Source organism: Sceloporus occidentalis, unplaced genomic scaffold, assembly GCF_023333645.1.
Source record: "Sceloporus occidentalis isolate IW3139 unplaced genomic scaffold, rSceOcc1.0.p SCAF_1, whole genome shotgun sequence".
In the NCBI taxonomy this organism is placed as follows: Eukaryota; Metazoa; Chordata; class Lepidosauria; order Squamata; family Phrynosomatidae; genus Sceloporus; species Sceloporus occidentalis.
Genome location: NW_028316981.1, coordinates 246,451,106 through 246,469,016, shown reverse-complemented (window position 1 = coordinate 246,469,016; position 17,911 = coordinate 246,451,106). Strand labels below are relative to the sequence as shown.

The 17,911-nt window shown below is 43.6% G+C and overlaps 1 protein-coding gene across 1 annotated transcript in view; it reads left to right on the top strand.

The window, feature by feature from the left end:
• The window catches only part of LOC149323712 (chondroitin sulfate synthase 3-like), a 94,899-nt gene extending 88,387 nt beyond the window's left edge, over positions 1 to 6,512 (top strand). The window contains exon 3 of the mRNA XM_089491294.1: positions 1,155 to 6,512. Coding sequence (XP_089347420.1) covers positions 1,155 to 2,717 — 1,563 coding nt within the window. The 3' untranslated portion in view covers positions 2,718 to 6,512. The remainder of the gene's footprint in view (positions 1 to 1,154) is intronic.
• The last annotated feature ends 11,399 nt before the right edge of the window (positions 6,513 to 17,911 follow it).

Genomic DNA, 17,911 nt, shown 5'->3' with positions numbered 1-17,911 from the left:
AAAATAATGCTTGCAAAAAAATCTGCTAATTCTGAGCAAAACATGGATGTCCATCCCACTATACTTATCTTAATGATGCTTATCTGTTTTTCAGATTTTACTGTAAAAATGGGTGGTGATGTGGTGGGAATAATAAGTCACAAGTATTTATAATGTGATTTTTAACACTAATGACAATCTTAATCATGATGTCTTTCTGCTAATATAGTGTTAATGATTTTTAAATTATTTACATTATTTGTTCCAGTTTTCAACTTGGTATTCTTTATAAAAAATATTATATTACCAACATTTTGTGCCAGCTTCTAGTTGAAACCCACAAGTAGATAGTTTTATCAAACTTTCCTTTTAAAAACGTCCCTCAGGATTGTTCAGAAACCAGAACTCTCAAATGGAAATGTGGGATTTGCTGAATGCCTTGCATCTAGCATAATCTTGTACAAAATCTGCATGGCCTGGTGTTACTATGGTTCTATGTTTTGTTTATTTGGTATTAAGTCCATATGAGCCAACAATGAAAATATTTGTACCAGCATAGTTGTCTGAAAATCTAATGCCTTGTGAAAATGGCATAAAGTGAAATTTTATGTTGATCCACTTGTGCTACAGTACATTCTATTCCAAGCCTATCAGTGTAGCAGTATAATTTATTCTAAGTATATATCCTCTAACATAATGAACTTGGATCAAGCTGAAACGAGTTCAGGTTATGTGGGCCTTAGCTGAAGGTGTAACACAACAGCCAAGCATACAGCTGTCATACGGAAAATCCCAGGATCAGATCCTAAATTCTAAAATTCTGCTGTCAATCAGCTCTCATGCTGGGTTAGAGGAACCATAGAAATTTTAATAAAAATATGATTGTCATATTGCTTTTTCCATTTTAAAAACTAGCTAGCTAGTGAGCCTCACCATCTCTTCCTAACTTTTCCCCCTATTATTTTACTCTGTGGTCTATCACTGATTTTTCAGCCAAATGTTGATATCTTAAACACAAGTAATAGAGATGGAATATAAATTGTGCGGGACCAGAATAATGTTTGATCTGCTAAAGAAATATAATATTAAATTATAATGATATGATTTAGCTGATATTTACTTAATTTCTCATCCCTTCGACCCACCTAATACTGTTTATTCTCTCTGTTTTCTAGATGCAACAGTTGTTCCATGAAAACTATGAACACAACAGGAAGGGTTACATACAAGATCTTCACAACAGCAAAATTCACAATGCAATCACGCTGCATCCAAATAAAAGGCCAGCCTATCAATATAGGCTTCACAATTACATATTGACACGAAAAATTTCAGAATTGCGTTACCGCACCATCCAGCTTCATAGGGAAAGTGCCCTCATGAGCAAACTCAGTAGTGATGAAATGAGCAAAGATGACCAGCTTTTGGGAATGATGCCATCTTTCAATCGCTTTCAGCCACGTGACAGGAATGAAGTCATTGAATGGGACTTCCTAACTGAAAAGCTTCTTTATTCTGTGGCTGAGAATCAACCACCTAGACAAAGCATTAATAGCATCATGCGAGCAGCACTCGATGACACTGTAATGCAGGTAATGGAAATGATCAACGAGAACTCTAAATCTAGAGGAAGGCTTATTGACTTCAATGAAATACAGTATGGGTACTCTAGGGTTGACCCTCTGCATGGTGTGGAATACATCCTGGATTTGCTTCTTTTATATAAAAGGCACAAAGGAAGAAAGGTTACAGTTCCAGTTCGACGGCATGCCTACCTTCAGCAGTTATTTAGTAAACCATTTTTAAGAGAGGAAGAAGAACTGGATGTAAGAAGCCTTGAAGAAAATGTGAATAGTGATGTGCAGTCTTTCTCCTTTCTTTCTAATTCCCTGAAGATGTTTTCATCATTGCAAGGCACCAAAGATATAGGGGGAAGCAGTGACAAGAAGATTCACATTCTTGTCCCTCTCACAGGGAGATACGATATTTTCCTAAGATTTATGGAGAACTTTGAAAAGACTTGCCTTATCTCTAGGCAGAATGTGAAGCTGGCAATTATCCTATTTAACTCCGACTCTGGTCAGGATTCCAATAAACACAGAGAGTTGATCAATGAATATCACAATAAGTACCCTATGGCAGACATGACCATCATTCCTATGACAGGAGCTTTTTCTAGAGGTTTAGGTCTTGAAACTGCTTCCTCACAGTTTGACAATGACACTTTGCTTCTATTCTGTGATGTTGACCTAATATTTACCACAGATTTTCTTCAGAGGTGTAGAGCCAACACCATTCAAGGGCAACAAGTTTATTATCCTATTATTTTTAGTCAGTATGACCCCAAAGTAACATATGGCGGCAACCCTCCAGCTGACAGTAACTTTGTTTTCACAAAGAAAACTGGATTTTGGAGAGACTATGGGTTTGGGATCACTTGTATTTACAAAAGTGACCTTGTGAGTGCTGGCGGATTTGATACCTCAATACAAGGCTGGGGACTTGAGGATGTAGACCTATTTACTAAAGTAATAAGCTCTGGACTGAAGGCATTTAGAAGTCAAGAAGTGGGTGTTGTGCACGTTTTCCATCCAGTTCATTGTGATCCCAACCTAGATCCTAAACAATACAAGATGTGTTTGGGATCCAAAGCAAGTACATTTGCCTCTGCCACACAGCTAGCTGAAATTTGGCTAGAAAAACATTTAGGCGTCAGGTACAACCGAACTGTCTCCTGACATTGTAACTTACTCTGCCTTCCTAAGGGAGGTTACCTCATTACTACTTTTTTTGTTGCATTCTTAAAACTCCTCGTTGTCTTCCAAAGGATGTGTCACTGACCTCAAATGAACAGAGGCTGCTGTCAGAAATATTACAGATTCCTACTGAATTGATAGGTGTGGTGTCTTTCTATGGTCTTTGATCTATATAAACTGAGTGAAACCATGGCAATCAAACAATCCCACAGAGCACATCCATCTTGAGGACAGCATCAGAAGAATGTTCTCTCCGGGCTTCAGGATGCAATATTAATCTTGATTGTGTTTGTCAAACTGAATGTGATACAAATATTTCCTGGTGAAGGTACCACAAAAGTGCTTTATGCTTCCTCTGGGAAAGAGACTCTGGCAAACTTGAGTTTTATAATTTATATGAGGACTAAAACAAAACAGTATTATTCTTCACCTTTACAGTTTTTACAGATAACTGACTATATCTCTATTTTTTAGGGGAAAAAAGAGGAAAACACACAAACTGAGGATTTTCTTCTGAAGTGCAATGGTACTGGCTACCACAGACCTTAAATGTTGTATTAAAATGACCTCCTTATTAACTGTTTGCTCTAAATGCAATTGGACTATGTTTTCTTAAGGAAACACAACTTAGTCAAATATTTGCATATGTGGAATAGGTTTTTGAACCAATGTCCTTAATTTACTAGCAAGAAGAAATCATAACACATAGTGTTTATTTATAATAAAAGTACAGACATACCATAATCTCTTTTCCCCAGGAGACAACAATATGTTGCTTTGTCTCTGTTTAGAATGAGCCTCTAATATATAAATAATTTTCTATTTTGTTCCTTTCATAAGACTGCACTTGATACAAAGGGAAATAAAAGGGTACTTAATATTGTCTTTTTATAATTGTGCATTGATATTGATCATCTGAATCAGTCATTGTTAAGAGAAAATGTAATTATTTAACTATGAAGTTACTATTGCTGGTCAAAGTTCCTGCCAATATATTTATATTAGTGAAGATTTATAGGAAATGGATGGTATCAAGACTTTTCTCTCTGAAGCATCCCAAAATATCCTAAAGTGTATTGATAGATTACTGAAAGAGCAATTACATTAGAAATTGCAATGTCAAGTTTGGGGAGGAGTTGCATATGTTATCCTTTGGTAAAAGTGAAGGTATGGTCATTTCAAACTGTAAGTATGGTACAATACGCATAGTGACTTCTTGGTCACATTCTTTTAGATTGATGTTTTGCAAACAATTAAAAAGGCATATCCCAATATATTACAGTACTGATATGATATAATGCAATCAGAATTTCCCTATGAAATGGAAATAACATGCAAATAGCATTCATGATTTTTTTTCTCAAGGAAAGAAAATGTGTCACACAGTACTTTATTTCTTCACAAAAATCCTGTACAGTCATTATCTAAGCATGCTCTGTCAACCCGCAAAGCAGGAATTGCTCCCATTCCACCCCCCATTCTGTCATTCTCCTCTTGTGGAGAACAGTGAGTTTGAATAAGAGAGCTTTTTCCTATGTGTGGACACCCTCCACAATCAGGACCCCCCCCCCAAACAAAAATCAGAATCCCCATCACATAGAGAGTATCCACACTCTGGGGAGATTTTCCTATTCAGACTCGTCATTCTCCACTGAGGAGAGCAACAGACCTAGAGCTAACTTGCCCCTTATTCATGTGTTGATAGTGACTTCTTGGGGCTTGTGATCATCTCTGAACCTGTTCCCATAAGCAATCAAATTTCAGCCTTCAACTAAGATATGAGTGGGTGTAAGGAATCCCATTAAATCAAAATCTCATAAAGGCTTTCTCAGAAGAAAAATCACATAGTTCAGTGGGGCTTACTTCCAATAAATGGATATCAGCCTTAGATATCAGAACATTTGTTCTTCTCAGAACTCTTTTAGAAATGGCAGGTTTGTCATGGCCTGAACCTGCTATTAAGCAGAGTGAGTCAGCTGCAAGCAATAGATGCTGCCTGTGGGTTTAGGGCAGCAATGAGGTGTTGAACTTAGCTGGTCAGGTGCCATGGCCCTCACTGCCATGGCCATCACTGGCTTCTTAGGTAATCTAGTCTGCTGCTTTCAAGTGTCTTGTAAGCAACATTGTAATAAGATTCAACTGCCAGTCTTATCATCTTCTGTATCTTGAAAAGGGGTGGGTATTGCCACTTTGTCTTTGCCTAAGGCAGTGAAATTTCTTGGACCACAACTGTTGGAAATCATTCATGAGAATGTAGTTTATGGCACGTTACAGACGGGCCCATGAGGCGCCGTTGTTACGTGTGAGGGGCGGCGCTTCCTGACGCGCCTTGCCCCTCGCGCATAATGAGTATGTCAAAATGGCGGTGCCCTATACAGATGGGCGCCGCCATTTTGACGTCGCGGACATGTAGCGTCTGGATGTTGCGTGGTGGAAGTGATGCCATGAGTGCGCGCCTCGCGCCTTGCAGCGCCACTTCCGGGGCGCAGAAAGAAGCACCATTTTGGTGCTTCTTTCTTGCTGTGCCCAAGAACTGTGCGGTTTGGCTGCTGTGGTTCCCGGACGCAGCAACCGGCAGTGGCGCGAGACCGCCCGTTTTGGGCGGTCTGTAACATGCCTATGTTAAGCCAGTATAGCTTGCCACTAGGGAGCCATCCTTCCGTATTTCAATCATTCTTCCTTCTCCTTCCTCCTCACATACTATTGGAGGTCTGTGAGCCTGCTCTTCAGTATTTTTTGCTGCCATGTTGAGTTGTTTGTCCTACCCTTCATCTCTTAGAAATGTTTCCACTTTGTGTATCATACCTCCACTTGTGCACAATCACACTATTGCCATGTGTGCATGAACAGATTCCATTATAAATGTAATCAATCTTAGTTCAAAACCAGGTATAGCAAACATAACAGGCCCTCTCCTTTTCAATCTTGTGTTCAAGTATTGCAAGATAGTTGTATCAGTTGCACTCATGCCACCTGCTTCGCTGTGTGTCTTAGTGAAAGCAGATGGATGCTGTAGCGAGTGAACTGTCATCAGTAGTTTGTGCACTTGGCCAGCTCTTAGCCTAAGGTGTAAAACCTTCTCCGATAATTTTCCAAACCCTTACATACATAATGATGGAGGGGGGAAACCCAAATGTGAGCCAGGCCAGCAAAGTAGATTAATCTACTCTTGAAAGCAATCAAATTTAACTGCAACATTTTTTTCATATTAATTTGGAATAAATAGTTCCCATCATTCTGGAATTTGGAGAAGATTCCAAAAGTCAGAAGAACTGACTAGTCTAATTTATCCCTCTGGATTCTTTTGTTCCCCAGTTATTGATAAAATGAAAGCAGCATAATACAACTGCTTGTGGAAACCAAAACCTTTCCTGTCCAGAATACATCTGCTCTTGTTGTGTTGTCATGCTTGTCTTTATCCAGCCAAATACAGGTGATATTGAAACTCCAGATATTCTTTGCAACTTAAAGATACGTTTTAAAAATGTCATTTAATTGTGTACAGTATGGGATGAAAATAAGCTCACAGTGGCCATTGCTGCATAAAACTGTTAAATATTTGTACTCAGCATGGAACTAAATTAAAACTTGCTGAGGCTGAATGACATCAAAGAAGATAAAATTAAATTTGCTGACTGCAGAGGGAGTTCTGTGTATAGAGGACTTGCTGGATCGGGTCCTGTAAGAGAAAAATAAAATGTTAGTTCTTAGTATTTAGAGATATTTATTTAGTGTATGACCAATTCATTTGTTTATATGATGGATTACTTTGTTACAAACTGGATTATAAATGTTTGTTATAAAATATAACATTGTCTTTTGAATAACTGTTCTTGGATAAACTCTGCTATCTGATTTATGCTAGGAAAACACTCTTAATGGTAACATTGTCATACTGAATGAAATCTACTGGGAATTTCTGTCAAATCTCAGTCCTACTGAATGAACATGAGATGCACCAAAATATTCACAACTTTTGGTTAAAGGTGGACTCCTGATGAATTATGCTAAGGGTTAAAAATTTTTATAAACAGTACATTATTTTTACATGATTATTTTCCCATTTCATTTCATCTTTTGTTCAAGCATCATTGCTGAATTTACTAACATGAAATTCTAATCAGTGACATACGCCACAGATTAATAACAAATACTTTGTGGAGATGGACTGAAGTGATACATGATTGCTCATGAGGACTGAAAATCACTAGCACATACAAATACGTAACACAGAGTTATGCAAACATGAGTGGTTCATGCTAATGATCTTTACATATTCACTAGTTGAGTGAATACATAGGAACCAAGAAAGTCCAAAATCCTCACTCACCAGCAAACAACAACCACTACAAGCAACAGGGGTCTGTCCTCTGTCAACAAATTTCCACTTTCCTCCTGTGAGCAATCTCCAGTGTGAAGGGGAATTGTGACAGACACTCTGACTGCCACATTGGCTATCGTTCATGGAAAAGGTTGGGGATGTCACTCAGCTGCTTCCTGATTGAGAAAAGAACAGTCCACGATTATTTGCTGCCTGGGAGGATTTGGGGGGGGGGGGCAGGTTGGGATGCTGTATAGCTACATAACTAAGGTGCTTATATAGCTAAGTAGGTGGTACGGAATCATGGCCAAGATCTTTTTTTGTCCCCCCTTCTCCAATGGCAATTATTTTTCATTACAGTTAACCAGTCTAATCAGGACAGCATGACTTAAGGCAGGAACAGGAAACTCCCTGATGCATAGAGGCTGCATATGGTGCACTTCAGAGGGCCTTGTTTCATGCCTTCCTATCCTCTCCCAACATGATTTAAACTGAAACTGGCCTCTTGCACCCACTAGATTAGTGGTCCCCAACCTTTGGTTTTCCAGATGCTTTGGTCTTTGGTTCCCATAATTCCTGAATATTGGCCAAGTTAGCTGAGAGATGAAGTCCAAAAGAAATGGAGGACCAAAGATTGGAAACCACTGCTTTAGATGACATGTAGGATATTCCTATGTTTGGAGGACACTGAAATATTTTAGGCACTGGGAAATCTTTTTGTAAAAAGAAAGTGACCCAAAATCATTGTGGCATCCGGTTGTTGTTGTTGTTGGTGTCCCCAGCTTAAATGACCCAAAGGAAAGGAACCTAGGGAAATTGCCTTCACACCCTCTGGAATGCACAAGGGGCCTTTTTTTTGCCAACTCCCACCACACCATGTTTTGAGTGTGGAGGGTGTGGTGACAAATTTGGTAACCTCGCTGCTGTTCATGCACACATTGTGGACACACGTGATCTTGAGGAAAGGAATACTAATTAAAAAGTAGTCTTTACAACATTGCATGAAATCTGAAATGTTGGCTCCACATCATGTTTTGACCTATTCCAGTGTAGAATAATAGAAAGTATACAAGAGTCCTAACAACTGAGCAGAAAAATTATCTCCTTATGAAACATTCTGAATTATGGCAGCTGAGACTATAATATCAAGGAACAAAAAGATAGTTCTGATACTACCACTGCCAAGGAGAGGGCAGAAGAGCAGAAGCAGAGAAGACCCCCACAGTCGCGTGGACAAGCCATTACAAGTTGAGTCTGGAAATCCAAAATACTCCAAAATTATCCACATGGGTTGCTGAGGTAGTGACACCTTTGTTTTCTGGTGGTTCAGTGTACACAAACCATGCACAAAATTATTTTTAAAATACTGTGTTTAAAATTACCTTCATGTGTATAAGGTGTATATGAAACATAAATGAATTTTGTGTTTGGAGTTGGGTCCCACCAAAGCTGTTGAAGCTAACTATATGATGAATTCAGTGAGGGCAAATAAACCCTTTGAATTGCCAGCCCACTCCTAATTGCACCATAAATAAATAGCCAGTCTGGTTAAATCCAGAACATACCCCCATGGCCAGTTAGAAACCGAAGTTCCCAGGTAGCATCCAGCTCCATTTCTTCAGCTAGGAGCACAGTTAAGATGTTGCTCTCAGATTTGGGTTGCGTTCCAATATCAATCAGGCTGATTGCATGCAGGTAGTGGGGGGATAGTTTGGTGTGCTGCTGGAGCCTTACACCCCACCAAGCACATGCAGAATTGCAGTCAATGTGAACAACATGAGTGGCTGGCACTACTTGGCAGAGCATCAATTGGAGCTCATGTGGCAGCTTATGAGTATTATACCAGCATTCATTTATCAAATAAATAAATGAAAGACCTAGTTTCTAAAGCACTCAGAAACCAGTATCCTCCAGCAAACCAAACTAAAATAAATAAATAAAATACTTATTTCTTACCCACCTCTCCTCATGGTTCGAAGTGAGGAACAACAACAAATCAGTGCACAGCATCAGTTAAAAACACAGTTTAAAAGGACATAAAAGGCATACACATTTTAAAACAATCCACATTTAAAATTCATCATCTAAATTCACAATTTAACAACCATCTGAATAAGCCTTCTGGAAGAAACTGGTCTTCATTGCTGTTTAAAATTCTGACAGTGTATTCAGCAGCTGAATCTCTCCGACAGGTCATTCCACAGTGTAAGAATATATAAATATATAAATATCCTTTCAGTTTCTCATCATAGTCACCTATAATGTAGATAATATGTAATTGATGGGGACAGTTAGAAGCACAAACCTTTTGAAGAGAAACAACAGGTCTACCTTAGTCTAACTTGATTTCCTCCCTCCATTTCCCATACTCACTTCATCACTAATTACCCCTTCCATTGTGTTTATTAGTAATGTCTGATATTTGTTGCTTTCCCCCCTTCTTTGTTCTCTCATTGGTCACATATGCAAAAGAGACAACATGTGAACAGAGACAGAATAGCCATAGTGCTGTTGCAGTGCTTCAGTAGCATTCCTCACCTCGAGTTTCAGTAACTTTCTTTGTGGATGCTTTGTGGATGTGATAAGAGAGTGTAGTTTCATGCTCCTTTTTGCTTTGCGAGTTGCATTCATGCCTCTGATGTGTGGTGGGGACAAAGTGCACACACTAAAGGGTGGCATTATTTTCGCTTTCCAGGAAGAACAAAGAGAGAGGCCTACAGACCATCTGTTGATGAAGTATGAGTCTCTTAATTCATGGCCAAATCAGTCAGTTATCTCTCTCTGCATGACACACTCCTTTGTGCACACAGAGAAAACTGGAATGATCTGGCTTTGAAGAATGAAACCTGGCCTTTCCTTTGCGGCCAAAGAGGAAAGCATCTTTTTTTCACATTTGGGGCTCTGAAGAATGGAGCACTGAAGTAAGATGAATATTTAACGATACAGCCTTTTACACAGTCTAGCTCAGTGATGGAGAACCTAGCTTATCTTGGAAAGATCACTTCATTCTTTGCCACCATCAGGACCAGGTGAATGGAAGAGGGATTATAGGTGAGGAGATATGAGAGACTCACCCTAAAGGGGTTCATACTTCTGTACCAAGATGAGACATTCACTACTGCCCAACTTGGATCATGGGCTACCAGTAAATGAACCTCTGTACAGAGCTACCATGTTACTCAAATATTGTTATCTTTTCTTAGCATAGCTTTAAGAGGTGCAGGGACAGTTTGCGTTGTTCTTGGCCACTCTAGACTGCTTTATGCCTGGGGGCTTTCTCTAGTGTACTTCCTAGTTTACATCTTGGTTGGAAAAAGCTTCTTCTGAGCCCAGAAAACCCCATTGGGGACAAAAAGCATAACCAAATGCATCTAACCCACCCCTCCAAAAAGGAGGGGTTAAGGAACCTAAAAGCTATTTTTCTGCCACCAAGGACATTCTGCACCCTAAACATGCAGCCAGGGGTGGAAAAAAACACCTTGCTACCCACATCTCCAATAACACCCCTTAAGACCCTTTAACCTAACAATAAGGGTTCTGCCCCTTATTGTTAGGTCTGTAGAGGCCTTCCATTGATCTTTTTCCAAAGCAGGGATGGACTATAATGGGGAAAAGGTCAGTAGAGAACTAAAAAAGTGAGAAGGGAGCTGAAACACTTGCAGAATAGCCAATAGCACCACCCCCCATACACACACACACTATTGGCTATTTGGGGACAACAGTGGGTGAGATCCTGCATCAGAAGCTAAAATGCACAACTTTTTGAAAATGGGGCTATGTTGCTGGCATGATACATAATCATATCAGTGAATTACAATGATGTACAATGTACACAAGATGTCCTTTTGAGCAATGGTGGCTCCCATTGTGCAACATGCTCTGATGTATGTGTCCCAATGCACCACATGTCCCATTGTGCATGCTGCTGCCATAAAGGTCCTTGGAAATATAGCAGATTGCTCTGCTCCCCCACAAGCATTGTACAAAATAGCGATTTACCTTTACAAGATTTCAAGTCAATTTATGATAGTGTAAATATCTAACGGGTATTTTTTCAGCTTTCCAGAATCCAGTGGCTGGCATAGGCAGCACAATGGGATATGTTTTCCAGAGTCCTATAGGACAAATGTGCCCCCCCCCCCCCCACACACACACACCAGCCCCTATCAATTGCTAGCCCCCACCCTGGAAGGAAATTAGGAATGTTAAAATAATAAAATAGAATAGATAGGGCAGAGCTTTCTGAGGTCTAATGACAGCTGTCTACGGACCCTGAACTGTAGGCAGTTCCCTGCTAGTATGTGTGAACGGTACATTTATTTTCCTCACTCCTCCTACACTTATTTAAATTTAAGGTAATGTGGCTTTTTGATACTGTATATGGTGAAGTTTGACCTGCAAGAGACAGTGTTTAGAATCATAGAATCATAGATGTTTATCACACTATACTCTTAAAGTGCTACTATTCCACTTTGACTCCTCTAGCTGCCTCCTGTTGCATTCTGGGATTGGCAGTTTTAAGGAGGGGTATTTAGAATTCTCAGGCAGAGAACTTCTGTGCCTGAGAATTCTAAATACCCCTCCTTAAAACTGCCAATCCCAGAATGCAACAGGAGGCAGCTAGAGGAGTCAAAGTGGAATAGTAGCACTTTAAGAGTATCGTGTGATAAACATCATAGAATCATAGAGTTGGAAGAGACCGCAAGAGCCATCCAGTCCAACCCCCTGCCATGCAGGAAATCCAGATCAAAGCATCCCCGACAGATGGCCATCCAGCCTCCGTTTGAAGACCTCCAAGGAGGGAGACTCCTCTACACTCCTAGGAAGTGTGTTCCACTGTCGAACAGCCCTTACTGTCAGGAAATTCCTCCTAATGTTGAGGTGTTTAAATAAGAATGAAAGTTGTAGGGTTTTAGATCCCTGTCATTGTAACAGGATTCCATTACCAGCCAAGGAGATGCCACCAGGCATGCATGCCAATTTGAATTTTGTAACAGTGCTAAAATTATGGGCGGAAAAAGTGAGGGTCCCATAACCAAATCCACAAGCCCTGCTCCTTCTAATTTTAGCTAAAGCATTCCTTTGCTGGCTTCCAAAAGCAGCAGCTAAGGAGAAGTAGGGGTCTCTCTCTTCCCCTGTAATTTAAACACAGCTTTGAAATCACACTATAATGAAAAGTTTAATTGGGAAGCAAAACAACTCATGTAAAATAATACCAGCACTTCACATAATAGGAAACATTTGAGCAGAATGTATCACTTGTTCTTGCTAAGCCTTTCTGCTCCCCTTCATTTCTATTTCATGACCATCTCTGGTTGCTTGAGCAATTATGGAGATTTCCATGAGTCACTCTCCTAATACCACATTCCCATTTTTTCCTGCTTTCTGGCCTTTATCCTGTTAGTTTTCCCACAAACCTTCACTGAAAGAATATTTCTGGTCTTGGTTTAATGAAATCACTGCCATATAAAAGTAGAGTGCTTTGCTGAATGAGTTCTATTTCTTTTGCAAATAGTTTCCATTTGCCTGACAAAATAATTTAATAGCCTCATGGATACTATTACTTCATCCCATCCTTTCTCTGTTCAGCCAAGAATCCCACTAAAGGCGAAGAAACTCAAACTCCTTATTCATCTTTTAAGTGTCAAACAAAAAATAGCATCCAGCAAAGCTTCCAGAGCTCATTTTGCACCCTGGAACACTACAGCTGGGACATTTTTAGCACAGCGGGAATCTTAATAAAATGAGTATAAACTTCAAAAATGTAAAGGAATATTGTTGCAGTAAAGGTGGTTTAGTTGGTTTATTTCTGATCCATTTAACATCATATGTGTTCTTGTGTAAGTCCATTCAGTCCCATTTTATCATTTATGTGTGATTCTTTTTAAAAAATCAAGCCAAAATTCTTATATAATTGCATATTTAAATAGGTATTTTGGAACATATTTTCTTCCAAAATGTGCATTGATCTAAATGTATGTCTTTCTAGATGGTTTCCTATTATTTTTTATGTATATTTTTTTCCTTTTAAGATGAAAAATGGCTTCAAAATGTTGGAGAAGTGCAAAATCTGAAAAATAATAGTATTCCTATTAACACATTAATTTGGAAGGTACAGATCAGGGTAGTTTGAAATAGACATTGGAGAAATTCATCAAGCAACCTATGATTACACTTGGAGACAAGGTAAAGTAAATAAATGTACCTCAATCATGACACAGGCTGTCTGATCTAGGGATGTTGGGATATTTTATAGATTGATGTGATGCAGCTCAGAACTCCTCACATAAATATTTAGATCATGTGTGCTCTAAGCTTCTTTGAGTCCCTATGTTGGGAGAAAGGCCAACATATAAAATAATAATAATAATAATAATAATAATAATAATAATTGTAAAAACGAATTCCTCTCAGAGCCTGAAAATATGTTGTTATAAATGAGTTTTTCATTGTTTTTGTCATGTGACTTCAGGTCGTTTCCAATTTGTTATGGTTAATTCCTTTCCATTATAAAGACATAACTAAGGTTGCATCCACACTGCAGAAGTAATCCAGTTTGACACCACTTTAACTGCCATGATGCAATGCTATGGAATCTTGGGATTTTTAGTTTGTTGTGGTACCAGAATTCTCTGACAGACAAAGCTAAATATCTCACAAAACTGCAAATCCCAGAGTTCCATAGGATGGAGCTACAGCACTTAAAGTGGTGTCAAATTGGATTATTTCTACTGTGTCAATGCAGCCCTAGTTAAATTATAACTGCAATATATATATATATATATATATATATATATATATATATATATATAATTTGCTAATAATAATTTTATTAAATTCCTTTTTTTGCAACTGTATTTGTTTTAGATAGTTTTTTCATTAAAGATGTATTCCTCATAACAGACCAATGTGTGTCATTCAAATTTTCTAAAAAGTAACTATTATAGATACTTGCCAAAAAGTAATAATTTTTCAAGATTAAAATCATAAGGGCAACAAAGTATTTGGGAGACTTGACACAACAACTAATGACTTTTAAAAAGCAATTACTAGCTCTAGCTCAGGGGTCGGCAACCTCCAGCCCGCGGGCCGGATGCGGCCCGCGAAGGCCTGGCCGCCGGCCCCCGGCTGCCCCTGCCGCCGCCGCGGCCGCCCGTCGCGGCTTTTCGCCGCTCTGGGCGCCGCCATTTTGGGCGGCAAAATGGCGGCGAAGTCTCGCGCGACCTTCCCTGAGGTCGCGCGAGACTTTGCTGCCATTTTGGGCGAAAAAATGCCGGTGCCCATAGCGGCCTCTGGGGCTATGGGCGCCGCCATTTTGCCGCCCAAAATGGCGGCGCCCAGAGTGGCCGCCGCGGCAGCAGCGGCAATGGCGGCGGGCCTCTAGGAGACCCGCTACCATCTCTGGGACCCTCCAGGAGGGCTCCCAGGGCGGCAGGGGGCCTCTGGGAGGCCCGCTGCCGTCTCTGGGACCCTCCAGGCGGGCACCCAGGGCGGCAGGGGGCCTCTGCAGGGCCCTCTGCCATCCCTGGGAGCCCTCCTGCAGGGCCCCAGGGATGGCAGAGGGCCTCTGTGGGGCCCGCTGCCATCCCTGGGGCCCTGCTTTAGGGCTCCCAGGGTGGCAGGGGGCCTCTGCGGGGCCCACTGCCATCCCTGGGGCCCTGCTTTAGGGCTCCCAGGGTGGCAGGGGGCCTCTGCTGGGCCCTCTGCCATCCCTGGGGCCCTGCAGGAGGGCTCCCAGGGTGGCAGGGGGCCTCTGCAGGGCCCTCTGCCATCCCTGGGGCCCTGCTTTAGGGCTCCCAGGGTGGCAGGGGGCCTCTGCAGGGCCCCCTGCCACCCTGGGAGCCCTCCTGCAGGGCCCCAGGGATGGCAGAGGGCCTCTGTGGGGCCCGCTGCCATCCCTGGGGCCCTGCTTTAGGGCTCCCAGGGTGGCAGGGGGCCTCTGCGGGGCCCACTGCCATCCCTGGGGCCCTGCTTTAGGGCTCCCAGGGTGGCAGGGGGCCTCTGCTGGGCCCTCTGCCATCCCTGGGGCCCTGCAGGAGGGCTCCCAGGGTGGCAGGGGGCCTCTGCAGGGCCCTCTGCCATCCCTGGGGCCCTGCAGGAGGGCTCCCAGGGTGGCAGGGGGCCTCTGCGGGGCCCGCTGCCATCCCTGGGGCCCTGCTTTAGGGCTCCCAGGGCGGCAGGGGGCCTCTGCAGGGCCCTCTGCCATCCCTGGGGCCCTGCAGGAGGGCTCCCAGGGCGGCAGGGGGCCTCTGCGGGGCCCTCTGCCATCCCTGGGGCCCTGCAGGAGGGCTCCCAGGGTGGCAGGGGGCCTCTGCGGGGCCCTCTGCCATCCCTGGGGCCCTGCAGGAGGGCTCCCAGGGTGGCAGGGGGCCTCTGCGGGGCCCGCTGCCATCCCTGGGGCCCTGCTTTAGGGCTCCCAGGGTGGCAGGGGGCCTCTGCAGGGCCCGCTGCCATCCCTGGGGCCATGCTTTAGGGCTCCCAGGGTGGCAGGGGGCCTCTGCAGGGCCCTCTGCCATCCCTGGGGCCCTGCAGGAGGGCTCCCAGGGCGGCAGGGGGCCTCTGCGGGGCCCACTGCCATCCCTGGGGCCCTGCTTTAGGGCTCCCAGGGCGGCAGGGGGCCTCTGCAGGGCCCTCTGCCATCCCTGGGGCCCTGCAGGAGGGCTCCCAGGGCGGCAGGGGGCCTCTGCGGGGCCCTCTGCCATCCCTGGGGCCCTGCTTTAGGGCTCCCAGGGCGGCAGGGGGCCTCTGCAGGGCCCTCTGCCATCCCTGGGGCCCTGCAGGAGGGCTCCCAGGGCGGCAGGGGGCCTCTGCGGGGCCCTCTGCCATCCCTGGGGCCCTGCTTTAGGGCTACCAGGGCGGCAGGGGGCCTCTGCAGGGCCCTCTGCCATCCCTGGGGCCCTGCAGGAGGGCTCCCAGGGCAGCAGGGGGCCTCTGCGGGGCCCGCTGCCATCCCTGGGGCCCTGCTTTAGGGCTCCCAGGGTGGCAGGGGGCCTCTGCAGGGCCCTCTGCCATCCCTGGGGCCCTGCAGGAGGGCTCCCAGGGTGGCAGGGGGCCTCTGCGGTGCCCGCTGCCATCCCTGGGGCCCTGCTTTAGGGCTCCCAGGGTGGCAGGGGGCCTCTGCAGGGCCCTCTGCCATCCCTGGGGCCCTGCAGAGGCCCCCTGCCACCCTGGGAGCCCTCCTGCAGGGCCCCCTGCCGCCCTGGGAGCCCCCAGCTTTTTTGCTGGTCTCTGACGGGGCCTAGGGCCCCGTCAGGGGCCAGCAAAAATGGGGAGGCCTGGCCGCCGGAGGGTGGAAGCTCCGCCCCCGGCATGCGGCCCCACCCCTGGAGGGTGGAAGCTCCACCCCCCAGCACACAGCCCCACCCCGGAGGGTGGAAGCTCCACCCCCGGCATGTGGCCCCGCCCCAGAGGGTGGAAGCTCCACCCCTGGCACGTGGCCCCGCCCCGGAGGGTCGAAGCTCCACCCCCCAGCTTCGGCCCCCCAGTCGCCTGAGGGACAGCAACCCGGCCCCCGGCTCAAAAAGGTTGCCTACCCCTGCTCTAGCTCATCAAAAATTATATTAAATGTGCTGGGTATTTTATTTCCCAATGCATTTGGGGTGAAAGTTGTGGATCCAACTGGAAACTGATGGTGTCGTCATTAATAGCGTGCTATACTCTCAAATTGTCTTGATTTGTTAGGGACAGTCCAGATTAATCTTCTGTCATCTCATTTTTTTCACATGCTTTAAGATTGTCTAAGTTTCTCTATCTTGTTCCTCCCCTCTGTCGCTCTTTAATCCTTGGTTTATGTTGGCTTGTGAAAACTGAGTTCAAAATTCCAAAGTACTTTCCACTCAAATAACTCAAGAAGGTAGATGAGAGAAGGATGCTTGCCCTTAGTAAACTACTTCACCATGAAGGGAACACGAAAACATGAGTTTTGTGAATTAAAATCCTCACTTACATTGATAGAGTATAATATCCAAACCTTAGCGCTATCTGCATGGTTACAAACTTTAGTCTAATTTTTCCATGAGAAGTAATAATACAAGAACTGGACCTGAGATTTAATGACTGGTCCACTCCCAGATCTGTAGACTTTAGTGACATGAGGAACTGATTTTTAACTTCCGTTTTCTTTGGTCTCAACACAACTTCAATTGAATCTTTAGATTCCTCTCTACCATCATCATATCTAATGTTTAACCATCCTGAAATTAAAGATACAGTATTTAGAAAGACATTTTCATGTATCTCAGGGACACTCCAAGGTGCCAAGCTAACTAGTTTCAAATGTGTTTAATTTCTACAGATAGGAGAAAAAGATTAACAGTAGAAAATGGTGGGAAGTGCTGCCACATCCTTCTTCGTGAAAAGCCTGATGACTCTGCAATCTTGCCATTAGTTTATAACCCATGACGATCTCTTAATGTCTGAGCTCTAAATTGGATTTCTTAGAATTGGACTCTTATAAAGAAAAGACTCATAACTTCGTGAATGAAAAGCTGGGGCTTTATTCCCACTTTAGAGAAATTGATTTTTCCATTTCAACCATTAATTGATGTAAACTATGTAAAAGCAAATTATTTTTGCCTGCAGTCTGAATGGTGGAGAAACTTCATACAAGAAAAACAAAGAGCACACTGAGACAAGGAATGGATATGAGCAATATAAAGTTCCCCGAATAGGGGAGTGTATGCACTTAAAAAAAACACACCACAGACTTGGAAAGACTTCTAAAACTCCTTTACAGCTCTGCCACTGGGGAGTAATGTCCTCCTAAATAAACATTTTATGCTTTAAGCAGCCTGCACAGTCTCATTTGTATGGTATGCACTTTTTATATGCTGTCTTTTACAGCTCATGGAAAAGG